Source organism: Podarcis bocagei (assembly GCF_964188305.1).
Source record: "Podarcis bocagei genome assembly, chromosome: 7".
NCBI lineage: Eukaryota > Metazoa > Chordata > Lepidosauria > Squamata > Lacertidae > Podarcis > Podarcis bocagei.
Genome location: NC_138132.1, coordinates 71594616 through 71619662, shown reverse-complemented (window position 1 = coordinate 71619662; position 25047 = coordinate 71594616). Strand labels below are relative to the sequence as shown.

At 45.1% G+C, this 25047-nt stretch overlaps 1 protein-coding gene and 1 long non-coding RNA gene across 2 annotated transcripts in view; one reads left to right on the top strand and one right to left on the bottom strand.

Moving 5' to 3' along the window:
• Positions 1-8029: 8029 nt before the first annotated feature.
• Positions 8030-19728, bottom strand: LOC308591182. The gene is made up of 2 exons (XR_014010033.1): positions 18979-19728; positions 8030-8285 (listed from the first exon to the last, which is right to left on the bottom strand). It is a non-coding gene; the product is annotated as an uncharacterized lncRNA (long non-coding RNA).
• A 728-nt stretch (positions 19729-20456) lies between these two features.
• Positions 20457-25047, top strand: part of LOC308591492 (actin-1-like) — a 5580-nt gene continuing 989 nt past the window's right edge. Inside the window, exon 1 of the mRNA XM_081202255.1 lies at positions 20457-21661. Coding sequence (XP_081058381.1) covers positions 20534-21661 — 1128 coding nt within the window. The 5' untranslated portion in view covers positions 20457-20533. The remainder of the gene's footprint in view (positions 21662-25047) is intronic.

Genomic DNA, 25047 nt, shown 5'->3' with positions numbered 1-25047 from the left:
GGATATGCTTTAGAGTAGGGTTTCCCAAACTTGGGTCTCCAGCTGTTTTTGGACTACAAATCCTATCAACCACTGGTTTTGCTAGCTAAGAGTGATGGGAGCTGTAGTCCAAAAATGGTGGAGACCCAAGTTTAGAAAAACATGTTTTAGAAAATTCACAAGTGGAGACAAAGTAGCTGTTGCACTCAAGCATGTTGGGCTTCCAAAGGCTGATCACTGTGAGGACAGGATCTGGGCTAGATGGGCCACTGGCCTGATCCTGCAGGGCTTTCCCTACATCCTTATGCCCAAGTCCTCACTTTCTGCTGGACTCTATGCCCAATACATTTGCTTATTTGGGGGTTTTCCACCTTCCATCTGCTTTAGCTCTGAACCAAGAAAGCCCTTGAGTATGAGAAGGTGAAATAAAGTGGCATTCTTTGCTGCCTTCCTATGCTGAGCTGGAACGCTTCAAACATCCCTATTTACACGAGGTGATCTAATAGCCATTGCACTTGGGCCATATTTACTTTGCAAGCCCAAAGGCTGCATTTATTTTTGAAGCTACCTTTCCACCCAAGCCCACTTGAGTACCAGCATTTGACTGGGACAAGACCAATCTCATTTTTTATTTATTTGTTTATTTAACTTTTTGGACTGCGTTTCAGGGAGAGTTCCAAAAAAATAAAGTCATGCTGCCTGTTTTTGTAAAGCATATTTTTATGTTATGCCTCCACTTTTGCCTGGTTTTTGGCAGTGGAAATCAGACTCAAGGGAGGGGGGAGAACCCATATTAATCAACATGCGAAGACTGTACTAATGTTTGCGTTTTCAAAATGGTCATTAGGAAAATATTCAACCACTTTCTGGGCAGAATTGGTGTACTCAGAAGTGCAATCCTTTAGTTACATACACAGAAACTGCAGGTAAAGCCCCAGGATGCCCATTCAGAGGCAGAAAATCTGGAGATGGGCTTTGCATGTTGAAGAGCCAAGGTTCAGCTTCTAGCATCTCCTGCCTCAAGCCCCTGGAGGTGACATGATAGACATTGGTAAAATTATGTGCAGCTTGGAGACAATAGATAGAGAAAACATTTTCTCCCTCTCGTAATACTAGAACTCACAGATGTCCAATGAAGCTGAATGTTGGAAGACTCAGGACAATGAAATAAAATAATAATAATAATAATAATAATAATAATAATAATAATAATAATAATTTTTAATACCCATCCATATGGCTGGGTTTCCCCAGCCACTCTGGTCAGCTCCCAACAGAATATTAAAAACACAATAAAACATCAAACTTTAAAAACTTCCCTAAACAAGGTTGCCTTCAGATAGTTGTTTATTTCCTTGACATCTGATGGGAGGCCTTCCACAGGGCGGGTGCCACTACTGAGAAGGCCCTCTGCCTGGTTCTCTGTAACATCACTTCTTGCAGTGAAGGAACTGCCAGAAGGCCCTCAGAGTTGGACCTCAGTGTCCGGGCTGAATGAGGGGGGCGGAGACGCTCCTTCTGGTATACTGGGCCAAGGCCGTTTAGGGCTTTAAAGGTCAACACCAACACTTTGAATTGTGCTCAGAAACATACTGGGAGCCAATGTAGGTCTTTCAGGACTGGTGTTATATGGTCTTGGTGGCCACTTCCAGTCACCAGTCTAAGACATGGTTAAACTATGGAACTACAGGAGGCAGCGATGGCCACTAGCTTAGATGGCTTTAAAAGAGATTAGACAAATTCATGGAGGACAAGGTTACCCATGGCTACTACCAAAGTGTTCACCTGTCTCCTGCTTCCCTGCTTCACACAGGCATCTGGTTGGCTGCCATGAGAACTGGGTGTTCAGCTAAAGATAGACCTTTGGTTTGATCAAACTGGTATTTTCTTACATCCCTCTCCTGAAATCTGGTGGAATGGAAGGTGTTCCACGAAGTTTCCAAATAGCTCAGAAGCTTGGTTGTCCCTTCAGTGACAGGGAGGCATTTTGTAATTCTGATCAACTAATTCTAGCTTTGTCCCCACCCTCCTCCATGCTGAGTTCTACAAGTACAGCACAGAGGCTATGGAGGACAGAGCTGACAGCCAGGCTCACCCTCTAGGTCTGGTTATAAAGAAGAAGGCAGGCAGGAAGATGGGGTTGAGGTTGGTTGAGAGCAGATGGATGCTGGTGGAGCACTGCTCTACCGGCCCTAATGGAACAGCATCCACTGGGTGATGATCTCCATGTATTTGGTGGTCTTGGCACTACTGGGTCTGTGGTTGAGTTCTCCTGACGGTAATCTGTCGCCATGTGTTATTCAATTCCATCCCATTTTATCAGAAAAGTCACAAACCCTCTGCCAGTTCGTGCCGTATGTGTGCATGCATTTAATTAATTTACCTATTTATTTTGGCATTTCCACCCCACCTTCATAAGCAAAATCATGCTCAAGGAGTTCACAGGGAAGAGTTAAACCTGGTTCCTTCTGGTTTTAAGCTCAGTTTTGTAGCCATGACAATAAATCCCCTCTCAAAATAGCCGTAATACACATCAGGATTAGAACCCACCATATCTGGATTGCACAACAGGTTTCTCAACCACCGTGCTACTATTGCAGTGAGGGAGGTTGCTGTTGAGCAATTGTATTTTGAAAGTGTCTGTGGATGAAGTGGTGCAGATATTAGATGGAAGGGGGGAAATCTCTCAGTATGCTGCCACTGCAACAGAAAATGCAAGAAAGGGGTGCATCTGTATACCATTTTTCAGCTTTGCCATCACCGGGTTTCTGATGCTGATTCCATCCATATGTCAGCGGCTTGTTTTGTCATAGCTGTGCAAGGCTTCCCGTCCAGTTCTTACTGTAATTAAGTTTGGTACCCGTTAAATCCTGATGGATGCCCCAGCGTGCCTCTCGTCAAAGGCCAAGAGAGCGTGCAGGCTGCGTTTCCCAAACACATGGTCCCGGTTAACAGTTTTTCATTGACTATGAATCTATTAAAAAAAAAAATACATATGGGACCAAGGTATATGGCTTAATCCTGTCTCCGCGCCTCCTTCTTCAGTCTAATTGGGGTGCAAAACATTTTAATAGACACCGTGGAGTCTGTTTAACTACACCCTGTCAGAACAATGCCCTATTCACATCCCAAACAGAACACTAGTGATCGGGCTAATATCTTGAAACTCAAAAACAAGTTTTAATTGGAACAGATGCTGCAAAGACCAGCGCACGAGTGATCAAAACCAGGACTGGCCCATTGATTCATTTTTAATAGCAGCTTTCGTTTTTTATTAGAGGGGGGATGCAGAATTCGGTAACATGATGCAAACAGTCAGGAACAATACTCTGAGAAAAAGCACCTGATTTAAAACCAGGTTCTCTGTCAAATACTGTTTCGGGCAGGATTATAATGTTTCCCATTGTCCTTGCCCCACCATGCAGCTTGTTATGTTTCGTTGATGTTTATGCCCTGTATTCTCCAGGTAACTTTTACTTTGCGTTTTTGATGAGCTCTGAGTTGCCTTGATATCCTGTTTGCTTGTCTGTTCTGGAGCCGAGGTCAGACATCTTCTTGATACAACCCAGCTTCTGCATAGCTGTCAACTTTTCCCTTTTCTTGCGAGGAATCCTATTTGGAATAAGGGAATTTCCCTTTTAAAAAAGGAAAACGTTGACAGCTATGAGCTTGTGGGGTTTGAAGACTCAGTTGGGATTGGGGGGGGGCGGCGGAGAAATTGTGTTTTGTTTGCATTTTGATGAGAAAGTACTCCATTAACACTGGCTACGCCAATACTCGAACCAAAACACTTTTATTTCTTAGAAATTCGCCCTTCTTCAAATTTTGCAGAGAGCTACTCCAGCTACAAAAATGCACATATCGAGGGAAATAGCATACAAAATCACCCCACTGCTACTCCCAGAGACATGCAGACAGAAGCTGCAGATCTATTCAAGGTCCATTCCAGAATTTTTTATTCTGCCTTTGCCTCTCTATGTCTGCTTCCCTTGATCCCTAGTTTTTTTAAAAAAAAAAACACACAAAAACATTAGGCTTGCCTGGGCACATCTGGCACACCCCCTGCAAACACCTATGGGAAAGACCCCAAAAGTGGGGACTCTCACAGGATAGCAAAGGGATATTTGGGATCTAGCTCTTTCCAAGCCTTTAATGCAACACAGAAGAGTTGTTCGAGGCCAAACCAAACATGGTCATTTTGACAAGGTACAGTTCCCCATATATCAGCTATGTAAACAGAAGTGACGTTAATGTTAGGCTTCCAGCCACTCACACTTACTTACGGCCAGGCAATGTCATGGGTAGTTGAAGCCTTGGCAATGCATTCAATGATTTGGTTATTCGACAGTGTCCTCGTTCGATTTTTCTTCTTGTAAGTGACAAGTGTAAGCATGTAACACTATGCCGGTTCTGTTGGAATTTTATCAACGTTATCTTACAATAAAATTAAAAAAATATGACAGGGGGGATTAGACAAATTTATGGAGGATACGGCTATCAATGGCTACAAGCCATGATGGCTCTGCTTTGCCTCTATGGTCAGAGGCAATAATGCTTCTGAAAGCCAGTTGATGGGAAATGGAGGAGAGGGAAGGGCTTTTTCTTCTTTTGTCCTGCTTGTGGGTTTCTCATAGGCATCTGGTCGGCTGCTGTGAGAACAGGAGCTGGACCATTGGCCTGATCCAGCAGGCTCTTTTCTGCATTGGATTTCTATTTTATTTGCAATTATTTATATTTTAAAAAATGGCCTGCTAAATTCTTGCTCTGATCTTGCCCCTATTTTGTGGCATTTTGGTTCATTCTAAATAAAGGCTGGCTCTTTTGCCTAGTGCACCATCCAAAATAAATCTCCAGGTTGTTTTTTCCAGTATAAAGACTCTGTACTTCTGTTCTCTGCCTAACCGAGAATCTGTAATATTCATTTGTAATATTGATTATTGTTTCTTGAGAAAATGTCCCTAGAGTGAAGCTATGTGATGATCACATAGCATCATTTTGATGGGGCTAGCTGTGGGGAAGGGGGGGTGCTGCCTCACCTCCCCCATTGGCTGTAGCCACACTGTGCAGTATACACACTAAACTGGGGTAAAATCCCATTGAACCTAGTGGGGTTGCATCTGAGGGGTTTGCACTGCAATCCAATTCCTGAATTTTTACCCTTTGGGGTGATATGAATCCTCCCCCCCCCCCCACATTTTTTCATTGCAGTTTGAGGTAGGCAACCCAGCTGAAGATTGTCACCCCAATAGATGCTTCTACTCTTCCCTTTGATGTGGTTAAATAATGGGTTTTCCATTCTGCCATTTCTATGCTTTCCTTGTCAAATTATTTCATTCTAGCTTTTTGTGTAAGCTAGATGCCGTGTCCTCTGATTACAAGATAGGGTAACCCAACACCTGCGGGACAGCAAATTAAGTTATCTGATAATCACAAGCAACACAACAGCTGACTTTTCTTTTAACATTCCCTTTATGTGATCAAGAGAACACTTCCATAGCATAGCAGTTAAGGCTCTTGCAGGGGTGAGATGGGAGAATGCAGCTAATCTATCTCAAAATATTTTAATTATGGAGTTTGCTGCACCGCATATGGGATGCATTGAAAAATGCATTGGCAGGGAAATCTATTTAAATGCAAGTATTACTGTACACTATAACATGGCATTATTCTGTTTGACTCTAATAGTCTGAAGTGATAGTGGCAATTTGTGGTTCCCTCATTCTGCTGAAACTCATCCTTGATGAAGACTCAGCTATGATTGATACCTTTATAATGTTCTGCAGAGATTCTAGGCCAGGGGTCAGCAAACTTTTTCAGCTGGGGGCCAGTCCACTGTCCCTCAGACCTTGGGGGGGCAGATTATATTTTGGGGAAAAATAATAATAATAGTAATAATAATAATAATAATAATAATAATAATAATAATAATATCTTTATTGTCATTGCCCCCTTCGGGGACAACGAAATTACTTGACTGCTCCATAAAAACGCTAATTAAACAATACAGTATAATACAGCAAGGGAGATTAGATGACTTTCAAAGTCATCTTTGAATTCCTATGCCCCACAAATAACCCAGAGATGCATTTTAAATAAAAGCACACATTCTACTCATGTAAAAACAGGCTGATTCCCGGACAATCCACAGGCCAGATTTAAAAGTTGATTGGGCGGGATCCGGCCCCCGGGCCTTAGTATGCCTACCCATGTTCTAGGCCAAGCCCATATAGCAAAGTTGGGCAACCTTTTTCAGTCTGAAGATTGCAGCCAGTGGCACGGCAAGGTCAGATGGTACCCAGTGCAGAAAATTTCTTGTCACCCCCCCCACACACATACATTGAAATCTAGTTGGACTCCCAACAGAAGGATTGACCAAAGTTGTTGAGCTTTTTTTACGGGAGCCTTCTTGGCCAACCCTGCACTCAAAAGCATTGTTGAGCTTGCTTTTGGGGGGGGGGGGTTGCAGGGTTTGGGTCCTGAATTGAGAGATCTTCTGCTTCTCTCCTACCCTCCACCCTCCACGTATTCGCTCGCCTGCCTCCTTCCCGTCCTCTCCCTGCCTACCTCCTCCAGCAGCCTGGGAGCACAGGGCTGCCAAGACAAAGCAGCAAAAAGTGTCGCAACTACCCCCCTCACCCTGACGGCTCGGGGTAGGTGGGATTCATGGGCAGGCGGTACACCAAATGTCACCCCCTCGGTGATGACACCTGGGGTGGTCCGCCCCCACCTTGCTCCACCCCTGATTGCATCCTCTTGTGAACAACACTTGCCAGGAGCAAAAATGGGCAAGGCAAAACATGTGGCTCTTACCTTTATACAGTACAGGTAGGTGGCAAAATGTGAATCAGCATTTAAAATAACATGAGCGTGGCCAGAAAGAGTTTGGACCTCAATTTGGCACCTTAGAAAAGATAAAGATTGGGTGCAAAGCACTTCAGAAGTGCTCTTATTTGACTTTGTGTCCAAACCCTCATCCTGATTCCGTACAAAATTTGTACTTCCCCTATGGGGGTATTTTAAATATGGCTTTAACTTTCTTTCTTTTTTATTGACAGAATTGGATGAAATTGATGGGCACATTAGCATCTCTTCAGTGGAGAAATTACAGACAAATTAGAAGCAGTGATCTTTTTTGTACTAAATGCATATATATGTATGTGTGTGTGTGTGTGAGAGAGAGAGAGAGAGAGAGAGAGAGATTTTAAATGGCAGCTAGACCTAACGGCTGCATACGAAGAAAGTTTAATGGAGGTTTTTGGTGCATGGAGGTTTGCCAAGGAGGTAGTGCCCTGCTCAAGATTGCCTGCATTGCTCCTTCTTCCCTTTATGGTACCAGGTATGCCTTCCTGCAAGCAGCTGTGAATTTGGGGTTCACTGCAGACTTCAATGCACTTACGGGAAGCCCCAGGAGGGGCCCCAGAAATGGTTGTTTGCAGAGAAATATCTCCAAATAACTTGGACATTAAAGAGCAAATATTGCTATTATTGTCATTATGGTCATTTCCTATTGCCTTTCCAAAGCACTTAAAAGTATTTGAATAACAATGTCTCCATCCCTGTGGCAGATGCAGTGAGGAAGGGAAGGCTGGCGGTTTTGGGAGGAGGAAGAAACCGTATCAAAAGAGCCGCTGGGGGTGCAAAAATCACTTGGCAACCTCATTAGAGGGGGAACAAAATATAACATTACATTTCGAAATGGGAATCTCCATGTGGGCAAAGTCGGATGAAGGCCTCCGAACACAGAAGGCGCAGGAGCTTTTTCATTTATGCAAAGCGCCACCATTGCAGAGCGTGAGGCTTTCCCGGTTGTTTACCCAAATGAGCCCACCAATCTAGCAAAGTGTGTTTGCTTTCAGAGGCCAGTTTGGCCTCCCTGCATTTATACCACGCCTGGTATACTCTTTGTGCTGCCCCAGAGCTTGGTGGGTGATGTTGCCAGCCTTAATGGCCGCTCTGTAGCATTGTGCAATGGGGGCACCATCTATTTGCTTTGTTTGCTCAATCTCCTCCCCACCCTTTCCCGGCAGGTGTTTCAGCCCTTACTCTGGAATCACAATGACAGCTTTAATTACTAACATTTCTTGGCCAGCAATTCCACCTCTGTTGGCGCTTGGAGCAGCAGGGATCGTTGCAACTGAAAAAGCTTGAGTGGTTCGCCCTACTGAGAGACGACTGTCGTCAGATGATCTGCTGAGAACAGCCAATCCCTTCTGGTGTTTCAGTGCTCTGCCCGGAACAGTCACCTCACTTGGCCTAAGGATGACTTCAGAATCTGTAGCTGCGTCAAAGATCTGGATACTTGCCTCCTTTAAAAACAATAAAAGGGGGCAGGGAATGCCTCTCGAAATATCATTGACTCAGCACGAGGGTTTCCATTGCAGTGGCGGCTGGTTTCATTGATGTTGGGCCTGTGGCCGCCATTTTGAATCAAGATGGCAGGCTGAAAAACCACTTTGGCATGACTTTGCCCATTTTTTGGCACAGGTTTGGCTGCCTCTCAAGAAAGTGTCACCAAACTTAGCACAAATGTTCCAGTGAGGGAGTCTACGACAGTGTTGGTGTGATGGGTCCAAAACACAGAAATTACACTATCCATTTTTTTTAAAAAAGACACTTTTTTGTGTCTACAAATTCCCAGGCACTCCCCACTAGAAAATACTAAATAAAAATCATTTGGAACAGACCCAGGGTGTGTGTGTGTGTGTGTGTGTGTGTGTGTGTGAGAGAGAGAGAGAGAGAGAGAGAGAGAGAGAGAGAGAGCGCCACACAGAGGGACACTATGAATTTAATAATATAAAGCAGACTGCGGCTGAATAAAATTACTTGAGACAGTCTAAATAAAACAGACTTCACTGAACGAAAAGCAAGCGCTTCAGACCAGAGCTATTGCTAAGGGGGGATTTACTGACTCTAAGAAGGAGTAACTGAGCAACACTTCGATACCCAGGTTCAAAAATTCAAACAGCAATATTAAATCAAAAGATAGTAATTGGGAAGACAGAGTAGTGAACGGAATGGAATGGTACGCTGACTCAAGAACAAAACAGCAAGATTGATTTATTATTATTTTTAAGGGGATGAATGACAAAGAACTGTGTGGATTTGGAAGGAAAAGGGGAGTAAAGTGACTGGACGGGACTTGGAAAGTAAGCCACAGAAATGCCTCCTACTGTTTCACCAGAACTTTTAAAATGACATTATTGCTTCTCGGAGAACTTGCGAAAGAGCACATGAAATCAAGGCTATTTATTCACAGCAGCAGCAACAGCTCACACACACACACACACACACACACACACACCGCACCAAAGCACTGATATTAGAGATCCCTGGTAAAACCAGTCACATGGATTACAAATTGGACTTACCAATTACAATGGAGCTCTACCCATCCCTGCTCTCTCCCCCCCCATCCCAATCACCAGTGTTTGCTTTCCCAATTACCCCACCCTGACAGGCATTTACTTTTCAGCCTTTGAATTGCCAAGGGGCCACTAATAATAATAATAATAATAATAATAATAATAATAATAATAATAATAATAATTTCAATTTATACACCGCCCTATACCCAGAGATATCTCACAAAGCACTTTGGGTAGTCCCGCTTCAGTCCAGGGCACCTTGTAGGGATCTCACCCCTTCTCAGATGGGTCCACCATCCCTTCAAAGCACCTTGCTTCATCTTGAGATTTGGGGTGCATCTGAACCCATGGCACACCCCAGTAGCGAGTGTACGCTGGCCCCAGCTGATCCCCACCCAATTGTTCAGGTTTGGCTGCAGATCTCTGTTTATTAAATAAATAAAGTGGGGACCCTAGTTCACCCCATCTCCCATTTCCCTCCTTCTAATTTTGGGTTTTGGGTGCCACCTGCTGCCCTTGTGCCTTCAAGGAAGAAGTTCTCTCTATCTTCTTTCCCTTGATTTCTTCTACCACGCTTTAGTCCCAGACATCTTCTGTATTTCCTTTTGCTTGTTGCCTGCTTCCTCTTCAATCTCCCTGCTCAGTTCCCCTTTGCTCTTTGGGAGTGCCTGGGTATCTCAGAAAGGGGAATAGGCCAAGGAGACTGTCGGTGGCTTTCAAGTCGTGCTTCCAGATCCAAGAGTTCTAGGCTATTGTCTTGATTAACACTTCCCTAATTCATGCTTCACATATCCAGGCTCCTTGGATGCTGCTTAGAGATATCAAGTTCCTGTTTATATAACACAGCGTTATCCTGTATGCTCCAGGCGAGCCAAAAATCTGAGCAGGGAAGAATCCTGACGGTTTTGTCTTTCATTTGGCTGATGGGCTTTAAATATTTAGAAAAGCGAAAGTAAACATCTTCAAAAGGCTCCATGCACTCGCTCTTGATGTTCAAAACGGTTGAGATTTATAAACTCGGCGGCGGTGGGGTGGGAAAGGTCCCACTTTCTTGAGGACGTTGGGCTGATATGGCAGAATTTCCACCCAAGAATATGTGTCTGTGGATCCTCCTCTTGCCTGGCTTTGCTGGTGAAGCTCCCTGGAATGGTTTTTCTTTCATTAGTAAACTTTTCTTAACCTCTCCAGCTGTTAATGAGCTGCCTTGCAAAATAAGCGGAGGGTGCCAGCTTGGCAGAGACTGTGCAGCAATGTTTGCTTAGGATGGCTTAGGAGGACCAAGAAGCCTTGCCTAGGGCAGACTGTTGACCTGTTCACTGGCAGTAACCCAGCCACTGCATGTAAGTCATCCAAGACAAGGTGGCCAGATTAATCGTGAGGCGAAGTAGGCTGCAGAAGGCTCCCAATAACAGCTCTTCCACCATGTTTCTTGTTAAGCTATATTTTGAGCTTTCTGGAGATGTAAAACTACGTCGGGGTTTTGAGGGAAGCAAAAGGTCTCCATGTCTTCTGCATATCCCTAGGAACCCACCCATCAAAAATATTGATGTCAACTTGGAGAGGCTTCTGTAGATTGTTTGGGGAGTGAATATATATTTTAGTGGTGCTGGATTTTCTTATTGGGTCGTTCATCAGAGTCCTACTCCTGCCCCCCATTCCATGATTCATGAGGAAGCACTCTTGTGGCTCATCAGAATGTTCATTCATCTCACTCAGTACAGTGGTACCTCTGGTTAAGAACTTAATTCGTTCTGGTGGTCTGTTCTTAACCTGAAACTGTTCTTAACCTGAAGCACCACTTTAGCTAATGGGGCCTCCCGCTGCTGCTGCACCGCCACTGCACAATTTCTGTTCTCATCCTGAAGCAAAGTTCTTAACCAGAGGTAATATTTCTGGATTAGCGGAGTCTGTAACCTGAAGCGTATGTAACCCGAGGTACCACTGTATTGCCTACTCAGACTGGCAGCAACTCTCCGTGGTCTCAGGCTGAGGTCTTTTTCGTCACCTGAGGGATATAGCCAATGTTATATGCAGGACCATAGTTTCACCACTCTTACTCTAAACCTTCATAGCCTTCCTTTAAACCTTCGGAACAAGCATGGTGTAGTGGTTAGAGCAGGCTCCCTCAACCTCGGCCCTCCAGATGTTTTTGGCCTGCAACTCCCATGACCCCTAACTAGCAGGTCCAGTGGTGAGGGATGATGGGAATTGTAGTCTCAAAACATCTGGAGGGCCGAGGTTGAGGAAGCCTGGGTTAGTGTGTCCAACTAGCACCTGGGAGACCAGGGTTCAAATCACCACTTACTCATGGAACTTGCCCTGTGACCTTGGGCCAGCCACTGCCTCTCAGACTAGCCTACCACACAGGGTTGTTGTGAGAATGAAGGAGCAGCAGAACCATATATGCCACCTTGAGCTTTTTGGAGAAACGAGCCTTGTTGGAATAGCACGGCCCATCTGCCCCTCATTCTTTTTAACAAGGCACCTCCAGTCTTTCTCACTTTCCCTACCCTCTTTCTTCTCTGCCATTGTCTCTTTCCTTCCTTCTTTTTCTTGGTTAGGAAAAAAAAATTGGGGGAGTACAGAGGAGGAAGGTTTTGCTTGCTGCATCTGCAGTGGGAGGGGAAACACAGAGACCCTCCAAAGAAGCTATAAACATCAATATATCTTAATGGAATATAAAAGGGGGTGAATAAGGAAAGCCCTTTTCTTTTTCATTTCTAACTCCCCAAAAGGGAAAAAAAGATGGAGGGGAATAAGAGAGACAGAGAATATAGAAAACAAATTATAAACTGTACAAACAGGATGACGGGGGGGGGGGGGGAGGCAGGGCGAGCGAAATCTCCGGCATTGTCCTTTTAAGGGAAACTTAAATTACTGAATTTGGTAACTTGGAAATCCCTTGGGGATGTTAAGACATGGCCTTCTACTTTTTAAACCCATTACATCTATCTGGTATCTCTGGAGGGAGCCCAGTTTTAATAGTATCATCTGAAATGTAATGAACCCTTTGGTCATGATGAACAACCAGGAAGGTACAGGCCCCCAAGGAGTTCAGATTTAATTCCAAACAATCTGAAAAGAGGCACTTACAGCCGCATATATTATTTCCTACTCTGGGAAAATAGTTGGGGCTTTTCTCTTTTTTTTAAAGAGGCATATGTCTTGGAAACGGAATACCTAATGTATATACATACACGCCTGGCTGGGAAAGGAAAATCCACATATTTAACATGCTGGATGCAAACACTGAGCTATTTAGAGAATCTGCGGCTCAGCCGCCTCTCCCTGCTCGGCTGTATCTGCTGCTATGATTGTAAGGTGCTTGGAGCATAGATCTTACCTGTGGTGTTTTATGATGTTCCAACAGAAACAAAGAGAGAAACAACATCCCTTTTCTTGGAGTAGTTGACAAGTGGTGTGTGCAACAAAATGTTGCAGTCAATCCTCCCTTTCTAGCAATGGCACTCTCGCTCAGGGTTCTGGCCAGTCATCCAGCCAGGCCCTCCTTGAGAGCACTCCATTTGATTTGATATCATTTATTTATTCCATAAGAGTTATACTGTATAGCACTTGTGTGTTTTTTAATTAAAAAAACCCAACAACAATCAATGTGGCTTACCAAAAGATTTAACAATAAAATGATAAGCAAAATGATCAACAGCAATCTATCCATATATACATGATTGCAATTTATTGCCCACCCTTCGCCACAAGGTACTGAGACAGATTAGAAGAATTTAAAATACATTATTGAAACAGTCTAAAAGAATCCACCATCATAATAATGATGTGGGTCCCGAGAACACATATCTCAGGTGTCGAAGGTAACGATGCACCTTTGCAGGGAGGAAATGCTATAATTTAAGGGCTGTCATAGAGAATACCCTTTCCTGGGCCATGACCAAACATCTGAGGGGGGTGGAACTACTAAGGCCCATTAGTCCAGCATCAAAGACCCTGATGTTGGGAAAGACTGAGGGCCCAAGGAGAAGGGGACAACAGAGGACAAGATGGTTGGACAGTGTTCTCAAAGCTACCAGCATGAGTCTGACCAAGCTGCGGGAGGCAGTGGAAGACAGGAGTGCCTGGTGTGCTCTGGTCCAGGGGGTCACGAAGAGTCAGACATGACCAAACAACTAAACAACAAGAAGTCCAGCGTCCTGTTCTCACAGTGACCAACCAGGTGCCCCCATGGGAAACTCTCAAGCACGACCTGAGTGAAACACAAATTCTCCCTGCTTATGATTCCCAGAAACACGCAACAGTAGGGTTGCCATATTTCGAAAGTAAAATTCCCTGACACCCACAAAATTGTTTTGCCATTGTGTTGCTCAATGTTGGATTTAGGTTTGATGAGGCCCTAAGCTACTGAAGGTAATGGGGCCCTTTATATGTACAGCTGTCCTTTGTCAACAACAAATTGTCGCTGTTCTTTGTGCTGAATATATGCTATGTGGTAATTTATGGACCTAACAGCTATCTAAAGCCATTTGCACCAGAAAGGTAAACAACGTTTCCGTGCGCTGCTCTGGTTCACCAGAAGCGGCTTAGTCATGCTGGCCATATGACCCGGAAGCTGTATGCTGGCTCCCTTGGCCAATAAAGCAGGATGAGCACCGCAACCCCAGAGTCGGTCACAACTGGACCTAATGGTCAGGGGTCCCTTTACCCTTTACCTTACATGTTGTCATGCAACCAGTCCATGCAGAATGTAGTAGAAATGAGCAAACCAGTGATATTTTAGGGAGCAGGCCAGCAGGTGGGGCCCATTACTTACATCATAGGAGCCTACACAACACAAAACACTGTTGCTGTATGTAGGCTTTATTTTTAATCCTATATTATGGAAATATACATCCAGTTTTTTTTTCCTTTAAATTTGAGACCCCCAAGAGAGTCCTATTATTCTAGTACAGTCAAACCTCTGTTTCCGAACACCTCTGTTATCGTATGTTTCGGCTCCCGAACACCAAAAACCCAGAAGTAAATGCTCCAGTTTTCTAACGTTTTTCAGAAACCTAGCATCTGACACGGCTTCCACTTGAGTGCAGGAAGCTCCTACAACCAATCAGAAGCCGTGCCTTGGTTGTTGAACGTTTCAGAAATCGAATGGTCTTCTGGAACGGATTACATTCGACAACCGAGGTTTTACTGTATTATTATTATTATTATTATTATTATTATTATTATTATTATTATACCCCACCCATCTGACTGGGTTGCCCCAACCACTCTGGGCAGCTTCCAACATTTATAAAAACATAATTAAACATTAAAAAAGCTTCTCTATACAGGGCTGCCTTCAGATGTCTTCTAAATGCTGTACAGCTACTTTTCTCCTTGGCTGGGGGGGGGGGGCAGAGAGGTTCGCATAACTCCATACCCTCCAGCATTTATCCAGTGAAAATAGGGACATCCTAAGGAAAAGCAGGACATTCCAGGATCAAATCAGAAACCGGGATGGCTTCTGTAAATCCAGGATTGTCCCTGGAAAATAGGGACACTTGGAGGGGCTGAGCCTCCAACTGCACATTTTTCTGTGGCTGCTAAAAAGCATTTTTGTTTAGACAAGCCTACCCAGATGCTGAGAAAGAGGATGCAAGTTTTAATCTGTTTTTAGACTATTATGATTTTTTTTACTTTTTGAACGTCTCAAATTATTGTTATGGAACCTATTGCCCTCCAAATGCTGCTTGACTACAACTCCCATGATCCCTCAGCATTGCTTATGTTGTCTGAGGCTGATGGGAATTAGCATTCAGCAACTGGTAAAAGGTTAAATAGTAAAGGACCTCTGGACAGTTAAGTCCAGTCAAAGGCGACTATGGGGTTGAGGCGCTCATCTCGCTTTCAGGCCGAGGGAGCCAGCGTTTGTCCACAGACAGCTTTCTGGGTCATGTGGCCAGCATGACTAAAGTGCTACTGGTGCAACGGAACACAATGATGGAAACCAGAGTGCACGGAAACGCTGTTTACCTTCCTGCCACAGTGGTACCTATTTATCAACTTGCATTGGCATGCTTACGAACTGCTAGGTTGGCAGGAGCTAGGACAGAGCACTGGAGGAGGAAAGGGGGGCAGGGGAGCGCACCACCCCCGAAACCATCGCGAAGGGGGTACCATCACGGCTGGTCCCCCACCAGACACATGCCGCACACCCCCCACCATGCAGGGCACCACGTCCCCACGGGCGGTGCACCATGCCCCTGGGACGTACGCCACGTGCCCACAGGTGGCATGCCATGCCCCTGGGACTCGTGCCAGCTCTGCCCCCACCTGATCTCCGCCCCCAATGCTGGAGCATGCAGCTTGGCTACTGGGACAGGGCAATGGGAGCTCACCCCGTCACGGGGATTCGAACCGCCAACTTTCCGAGCGGCAAGCCCAAGAGGCTCAGTGGTTTAGACCACAGTGCCACCAGCAACTGGAGGGCTATAGACTCCCCATCACCATTTTTATGAATTGCTGCTTTTTAGAACAGTGCTATTTCATGGGTTCTTTTTATCAGAGAGCTGGTGTGTTGTATCATGGCTAGAGTTTCAGTCTAGGTTCAAATCCCCACTCAGCCAACTGGGTGATCTTTAGCCAGTCACTGTTTCTTCACCCAACCTACCTCACAGGGCTGTTGTGAGGATAAAGTAGGGAGAGGAAAATCCATGCATGCCACCTTGAGCTCCTTGGGGTATAGGTAGGACACAAATATAATAAATGAAATAAATAAATTATTTGGCTTCTGCTGAACACTGCCCTGTGGCTTATGCCAATGGCAACATAGAAATAACCCAATTAAATTAAAATGAATAAATCAACCATAATCCTTCCTGAAAGCCAGTTCCACAGGAGAACCAATCTCATTCCAGTTCTTGAAAAATCCACCTTTGCTTTTCCCCTTCTACGTGGCTTTTAAAATGTCCTGTTTTTTTTAACTTGAAAACTCACTGGAGTTTGGTGCCGGGGAAGCCTAATGGGTCTTGTTCAGCAGTGGAATCAAATGGAGGAGAAAGTGGTTTGTGTGTGTTGAAAGAAAGAGAGAGGTCAATAAACACAGAATGCTATGTAGAGTACCTGAAGTGGAAACTGTGTGTTCAGCCATTTTCAAATAAAGCAGGCAAAGAATGCCCTATAAATAGCTTATTAAACTATTTATGATTTGTGCCTCCTCACGGGGGGGGGGGGGGAGATCAGCATCTGTGGGAAGCCATTCACAGGTGTTTGGGCTGAAATTCCAGCAATCTTGCCCTCGCTATAAAATAAAAACCCTACCCCGTTCTTCACAGTTTTCCAGAATCCTGCTTCTTGAGCCAAGTTCTTTGTCACCATCTGTCGTGGGAAGGCTGAAGCCCTCTAGAGAGGTTGTTTGGCTGAGATTTGGTCTGTGAGAATGAGCAGGAAGGTTTTCTGTATTTTTGGAGTAGGTGGACATCCTAAAAGATGTAAGAATGCCCCCCCCCTGGATCAGGCCAGTGACCCACCTAGTCCAGCAGCCTGTTCTCACAGGGTCCAGTGAGATGCCTCTGGGAAATCTCCATGTAGGGCTTAGGGCTTAGAGCACTCTCCCCTTCTGTAGTTTCCCAAAAGTGCCATTCAGAGACATTCTGCCTAAGAGAGCGCCAGTAGAAAATAGTCATCATTTTTCTTTTTCTTTTTCTTGAAATCATTTTTATTTGATTTTACAAATATAAAGTTCTAACAATACAATCACACACACCAACAGTTAAAAGATTCCCTCGAATCTCTGGAATTCCCACCTTCCCCTCCATGGGTCCTTTTGTTAAACTTTTTCTACTGCATCTTTTTCAATAATCCACATTTTATATACTGTATTTTTCCATGTATAACATGCCCCCATGTATAAGGCTATGTCGGGGGACTCAAAATTAAGAAAATGGGGAGATATTGCCCCCATGTATAAGACTACCCCCCCTTTTTAACATTATTTTTTAGTAAAAAAAAATCCTAGTCTTATACACGGAAAAGTATGGTAATCCCAATATCTCCATAGTGCTTGCTACTTTACAAGTGTTATTGCAATCCTGCTAGTGTTTTCATCTGCTTACAGTGGTCTCCAAGATATAATTTTTTCCCATTCTTTGTTGAAGTTTTGGTCTTCTTGGTTTCTGAACTTTCCGGTCAATTTTGCCATTTCGGCATAGTCCATCAGTATAATTTACCATTCTTCTCTGGCAGGGACTTTATCCTCTTTCCATCTCTGGGCTAACAGCATCCGTGCGGCTGTTGTCGCATGCATAAAAAGTCTTTTCTGTTGCCTTGGAATATTGGCACCTGGGAGTTTTCTCCTCCTTTGTTCTCCCTGCTTTGCACATTGCCCAATGTGCTGTCACTCTGGTTCATGTAAAACACTTCTCTGAGGACAAAAAACCCTTATGGATATATTATTCATCTTGGCCTTAAGAGCCCCACACTTCCATCTCCAACCACACCCATATAATTCACAACACAAAAAAGCCAATCATTACATCAATACAATAACACCTCAGTATCAGATCATTTCAAAATATAAGTAGTCGCCAAGATTAGGCTTACTCAGAGTAGACTCACTGAAATTAATAGAACTGGCTAACTTTTATCTGTTCGTTTCAGTGGGCCTACTCAGAATAAAAGTTATAACCCAGTACGACAAATAAATCGTTTTTGATAATATAAACATCACAACATTTTAAATCATTGTAAAATAAACTGCAAATCATTAAAAGCATTTCCATCAACCATAGCAAGCATTTCCAATACAATCACATATTAACATTAATAAAACCAGCAGCCACTGCACAACGGCACCATGCAAAGTTGTATAAAAATAGCAAATAAAGTATACAAGATTTATTGAGGCTAAGAGTTAAAGAGGGCACAATTCCTAGCAGTTTGATCATATATTATAAAATGCATCTCAATTAATAAATCTGTGTTATAAAGTAAAAGGGTTAAGGGTTCTAAATCCTACCCTGAATAGACCCACTGAAATTAATAAAGCTACATTAGTCATATCCTTTAAGTTCAGTTGGTCCACTAGGGAGCAGGACTAACTTTGGATGCAATCCTAACACTTGAATCACAGAATTGTATTTTGTCAAGTTGGAAGGAGCCCTGCGGATCATCTAATCCAATCCACTGCAATGCAGGAAGATGCAGGTGTCCCATCCAGGAATCAAACCTGCAACCTTGGCATTATCAGCAACACGTTCTAACCAACTGAGCTATCCAGGCTAAGTGTACCCATTGCACAGAGTTGCTGTTTAGTTCTGCCTGAAGCAGGGATGGAGAACCCATCGCCCTCTAGCTGGTGCTAGACTCCAACTCCCATCAGCCACAGACAACATGGCCAATAGTCAGGAATGATGGGAGCTGGAGTCCCAAAACATCTGGAGGGCCACAGGTTCCCCATTCCTGGCTCAGAGCAAAATATTGTAGCAAATGTGGAGAGGTTTCCTAGGGAGAAACATCTGAAAAGCTAATAGATTCCTCACCCCCCAGTAAGGCTAATAAACATTTCTTGAGGGGGGGGGGAAACCTATAACATTCCTGGAGGCAACAAGAGCTCCAGTGCCCATTATTGCCATACTAAGGTTCTTTCTTTCTTTTTTCCCCTGCGACACAAAACCCCCTTTGCACCTACAAGTCCTCCGCTCACGTTTCGAAGTGCCTCTTTATCTTGAATCTTTCAGCTCGGATCTGCTTCTGATTCATAACCACCTTTAATTAGGTGCTGGCACCTTTGCCATGCTGGCTGCAAGGGAGAGTAATTAAATTTAATGGAAGCCACCCTCGCTTTGAAGCTGGCCATAACTTAAGGCTATCGGGAGAAGCAATTAAAATGCAACTGCTGCAGGTCTCTCTACCCATTAACCGCACACACAGGTGACTACACACACACACACACACACAGAGAGAGAGAGAGAGAGAGAGAGAGAGAGAGAGAGAGAGAGAGAGAGAGAGAGAGAGATGGATATTTCAGTCAAACTCAATAGCTTTCTATAATGCACTCAGATTATATATGTTGTTATTGTTACTAAAACTTCTCTCCCACTGTTCTTAAAAAAACAAAAAGGCAAGGGGTCTTAAAACATAACACCACCTCAAAACAACAACACTATCCAGAATCACTGCAGCTCAAATGGCAGGCAGATAGATCCCATGGATGCTTACTCAGAAGGAAGTCCTCCTTTGTTCCCTGTAACATTGAACTCGGTGGCACTGCGTAGGACTGTGCTGTGTGAGGTTCAGAGTCAGAGACAGTCACTTGCATCACAAGTACGTCCAAACCGAAACCTGGAGAGGCTCCATTGATGCAGGCATCAATCCCCTGGCATCACCAGGTAGGCTTGGCAAAGGATCCTTTCTGAGTACTCTGCTAAGTCAGTGTTGATAACAGTGACCTTGGTAAACAAACTTGTCTGATTTGGTACAAAGCAATCCCAATCACCCACCAACCCCATATTTTCTGTTCATCTTGGACCACATTACCCACTAACCTATGGTCCTGATTTTATAGATGATTAGGAGCAGCCTACTGGGACGCAGGTGGCGCTGTGGGCTAAACCACAGAGCCTAGGACTTGCCGATCAGAAGCTCAGCGGTTCGAATCCCCGTGACGGGGTGAGCTCCCGTTGCTCGGTCCCTGCTCCTGCCAACCTAGCAGTTCAAAAGCACGGCAAAGTGCAAGTAGATAAATAGGTACCGCTCTGGTGGGAAGGTAAACGGCGTTTCCGTGCGCTGCTCTGGTTCGCCAGAAGTGGCTTAGTCATGCTGGCCACATGACCCGGAAGCTGTACGCCGGCTCCCTCAGCCAATAAAGTGAGATGAGCACCGCAACCCCAGAGTCGGTCACGACTGGACCTAATGGTCAAGGGTCCCTTTACCTTTACCTTACTAAGAACAGCCTTTATTGAGATATCATCTATTGTCAAATAATCCTTCCACTGTGCAGGTATTCCAGGTTAAAAAAAAAAAGAGTTGGAATTAGTAACCTGAAAACATCCATCAGGATGGCTAGATCAGCTTCGCCTTGTATAGTTTGGCTAAAGCAACAGCCTTGCCTACCAGAGTGGCGGTTGTATATGACATCACCACTCTAGAACCTCCATTCTTGAACATTCTGTTTGGCCTCCAATCCCACCCTGCCTCACCAGACCAGCTTCTCCAGGCCAGCTGCATAGAGAACCGTCCAAAGAATGTCTGATCCCAAGCTTCTAGACATCCCAGCTGTGATCTTTGACAATGGGTCTGGATTATGCAAGGCTGGCATTGCTGGGGACAGTGCCCCAAGGGTGGTCATCACAGCAATTGTTGGCCGCTCCAAAGCCAAAGCCACAATGCTTGGCGCTGGCCAGAAGGAATTTTACATTGGAGAAGAAGCTCAGTGCAAAAGGGGCGTCTTGTCACTGAATTACCCGATTGACCATGGCATCGTGACATCTTGGGACGACATGGAGAGGATATGGAGGCATGTCTATGAGTGTGAACTGAGGATCAAATCCTGCGACAGACCAGTGCTCTTGACCGAAGCCCCGCTGAATCCCCTCCAGAACCGGGAGAGAATGACGGAGATCATGTTTGAAAATTTCAAGGTGCCTGCTATGTACGTTGCTGTCCAGGCTACTTTGGCACTCTATGCATCAGCACGGACCACGGGGATAGTCATAGACAGTGGGGATGGTGTCACTCACACAGTCCCCATCTACGAAGGCTACTGCTTGCCACATGCTGTCTCCAGGTTGGACGTCGCTGGGCGGGACATCACTGAGTACTTCATGAGGCTCCTTCTGGAGAGTGGGCTTTCCTTCGTCAGCACAGCAGAAAGGGAAATCGTGAAAGACATCAAGGAGAAGCTCTGCTACGTGGCTTTAGATCCCATCCAAGAAATGAAAGCTAAGCCAGAATACCTTCTCAGAGAGTATAAACTACCAGATGGCAATATCATCAGGATCGGAAGCCAACTCTTCCGAGCCCCTGAAGCCCTTTTCGCGCCAGCTAACATTGGTGTTGATGCTCCCGGAGTCCACAAAATGGCTTTCAACAGCATCATGAAATGCGACATTGACGTCCGCAGAGATCTATATGGGAACATTCTCCTCTCGGGTGGATCCACCTTGTTTTATGGCTTGGATGAGCGTATCCTGAAGGAAATGCAGCTTCAAGTGCCGATCGGGATATCGGTAAGGATCATTGCCCCGCCAGAGAGGAAGTACTGCGTGTGGATCGGGGCCTCCATCCTGACTTGCTTGACATCTTTCAGACAAATGTGGGTCACCCTCAACGATTACAAAGACTTTGGCCCAGGCGTCGTTCACCGGAAATGTTTTTAAGACTGACGGCCTTCACCTGTGATCTTGCTAGAACAAAGGGAGCTCAAGAAAGGCCACAAACAGGAGCACTTCCCAAATATTTTCTTTTTTTAGAAAGAGATTCAGCTGTTGTCTCTTTGGATTTATTGGCTGGCCAAAATTTAAAAGAAAATAAAAAGAGAAACACACATTTGGATCATAGTGGCTTTTCATAGTTATCATTCTGTGTCTTCTGTGGTCTAATGCAAGGGTCAGCAAACTTTTTCAGCAGGGGGCCAGTCCACTGTCCCTCAGATCTTGTGGGGGACAGTACTATATTTTGTGGTTTTTGGGGGCGGGTGATGCAAGAGCACCACGAGCTCCAGTGGCTGCTTACCTGTGTCTTGCAAGCAGCAGGGGCTAGCAGTGGTGGTGGTGGCAGAGGGACGATGAGTGGTGTGTGAAAGGCTTCTGGAGAGGGGCTGCTTAAAATGGCGGCCACTCAAGCGCTGCTGCTGCTGGCACCAACAAAGCCCAGCCCCCTTCCTCTTCTAGGCAGGGCAGGGAGAAGCCAGGAGGAGGGAGGGAGGAGGAGGTGGCGGCGCCGTGTAAGGGAGAGGGAAAGAAATTACGTGCTGGTGATTCACGCGGTGATTCCCGGACCATCCGCAGGCCGGATCCAGAAGGCAATTGGGCCTGATCTGCCCCTCGGCCCTTAGTTTGGCTACTCATGGTCTAATGGCTAAGATATGACTGAAAATAAGGGAGGGTGGCAGGCACTGGAAGGGGACCAAATTCAAAGAAATGTTTGTGGTCTATTTGTAAGAATCTGCTTTATATCAAGTCAGACCATTGGTGTATCTTGCTCAGTATCTTCTACAAAGCCTGGCAGTGGCTTTCTAGGGTGTAGATGAGGAACATTCCCAGCCCAACCTGCCAAAGGCTTTAACATGTAAATCAGATTGGCACATAAGGCTAGTTGCAGGTTACAGGAATCAGCAGGTTCATAAGAGGTGAAACCCATTACTAAGTGCAAGCTAAGATGTTGATCCCACAAGCAATACCCACCGTACTGCATCTTCTTTTTTAAGCACAGAGTGGGCACAGCTCTTTGTGTGGCAAGTTGACTGGAGTTCCCAGACTGGGCAAGCAAACAGGGAGTCCTTGTGTTTGAATAGGTGACTTTTGCTCATGGTGGCATCTATGTGTACATGACAAGGGGAGGCAGCCGCAGACAGTTCTGTATCAGACTCACTTTCAACTATCTCTCCTAACCATTTCCTGAATGCTAAGAGGGGATGCTGATGGTGGCTCATGGGCAAGAGGCAACGGACTAGGTATATCAGGAAGGAAGGAATGGGACATTCCTCTGTTAGCCCACTTTGGCCTTCGCTGGGGTCCATATCTCCACTCCCTAACCTTCTTGGTCCTTCTCCTTGGTATCAGGCACCTCCTGTGGCTCTAATTTGACAACCTTCAACTCACTGGGACCTTCCCCTGGGTCTTCCAGCACTAACTCTGTATGTGCCTCCCACACCTCATCTGGATCTAACCACCCACTCTACAACACTTCCACAGAGACATGACATCAATAGGACATCACACACACTGCTCTGAGCTCCCTTTGAAGATGGGTGAGGTAAACCAATAATGAAAAGTACACATTCCAGTAATCCATGGACAACAATTGAGGGGGTCCTCTTTAAGATTTATCCCTGCCCTCCTGATATTCTCTTACTCCAGCTGGCATCTCCTGAAATTCTGCTACTTCCCTTGTTCTCCATTACCCACCCTTAAGATGCACATTATTTCTTCTTCTTTACCTGTCCTCAACCTCCCACTTAATCATGGGAAAGAGCAATGCTCCCCAATAGATCAGATGTTTTAGACCATAACTCCCATCACCCCTGTGCAACTCTCATCCATCCTGCACATTGGCCATACTTGCTGCAGGGATGGGTATTGTAGTCCAACACATCTGGAAGGTGCTGTGTCAGAGGAAGACTGGACCAGATGTTCTAACCCTCTTCCTCTTTCATTCTTTTCCATGGCAAGCCCTGGGGCTGGGCTGGGGCTGGAGGATGGAAGTTCATCCAGGGCCCCATGATGCTGCAGCACTGCCCACTTCCTTGCCTCTCCTAGTTCTCACCTCTGGCCTCATGAGTCTGAGTCAGGCAGTTCCTGATAAACATTTATTTGGACTCCGTAGAAACTTGTGAAGTGAGAGCTGGACCATAAAGAAGGCAGATCACCAAAGAATTTATGCTTTTGAATTATGGTGTTGGAGGAGACTCTTGAGAGTCCCATGGACTGCAAGAAGATCAAACCTCTCCATTCTTAAGGAAATCAGCCCTGAGTGCTCACTAGAAGGACAGATCGTGAAGCTGAGGCTCCAATACTTTGGCCACCTCATGAGAAGAGAAGACTCCCTGGAAAAAACCCTGATGTTGGGAAAGATGGAGGGCACAAGGAGAAGGGGACGACAGAGGATGAGATGGTTGGACAGTGTTCTCGAAGCTACCAGCATGAGTCTGACCAAACTGCGGGAGGCAGTGGAAGACAGGAGTGCCTGGCATGCTCTGGTCCATGGGGTCATGAAGAGTCAGACACGACTAAACGACTAAACAACAAGAAGAAACTTGCAGCACATCTTCCTCCTACCTGCACAAAGAAAGCCTTATCTGTTTGGGGAAAGTGGGGGATTTGTGCTCTTTCGGCTTCTTCCATTTCTAGCTGCTGGATTTCTGGCTGATGGATTTGTGCTTCATCAGACATGACACAGTATGGTGTGGATGCATCTTAATTATACACAAGTAAAGGTGCTCTTTTGGTGCCATTCCCCTTCCCTGGGTTATAGTCTAGGCACTCAGGAGACCAAACTTGCCTCCTCGCACATGGAGAAAGTCCTCGTTATTGTAATATGCATTAAAAATGTTTTCAAACTCATGAAGAGACTGATTAAACACCAAATGAATCAATCTAACTGCATGCCTGAAAATTAAAGAAAGATTTTTTTAAAAGCATCGTCATCAAATTGATAGCTAAACTAATAAGAGCAATTACGCAACTGCACACATAGAAGTTTTATCAATCTTCTGGTTTCCTAGAGACCACCAGACAATAACAGTGAGCAAACAATCACTAGCTGCCTTGCCCATTGTTATGTAAACCAGTTGTCACTGATCTTAGTGGAGGGCTTTGCACCTTTTAGTGCTGACACACTGTTTCAAAAATGAAGTTTGTTTCTCCCTCTTGAGATGCCAAGAACATGTGCCGTTGAACCTTCGACGCCATAAAGTGTTTGTGGTGCCATCTTCTCGGAAGCTAGTTTGAAATGGTCCACGAGAATGAGAAAAGTAAGTCCCGAGTCTTCAACAGCCAAGCTGTGATTATTGACAATGGATCTGGACTGTGCAAGGCCG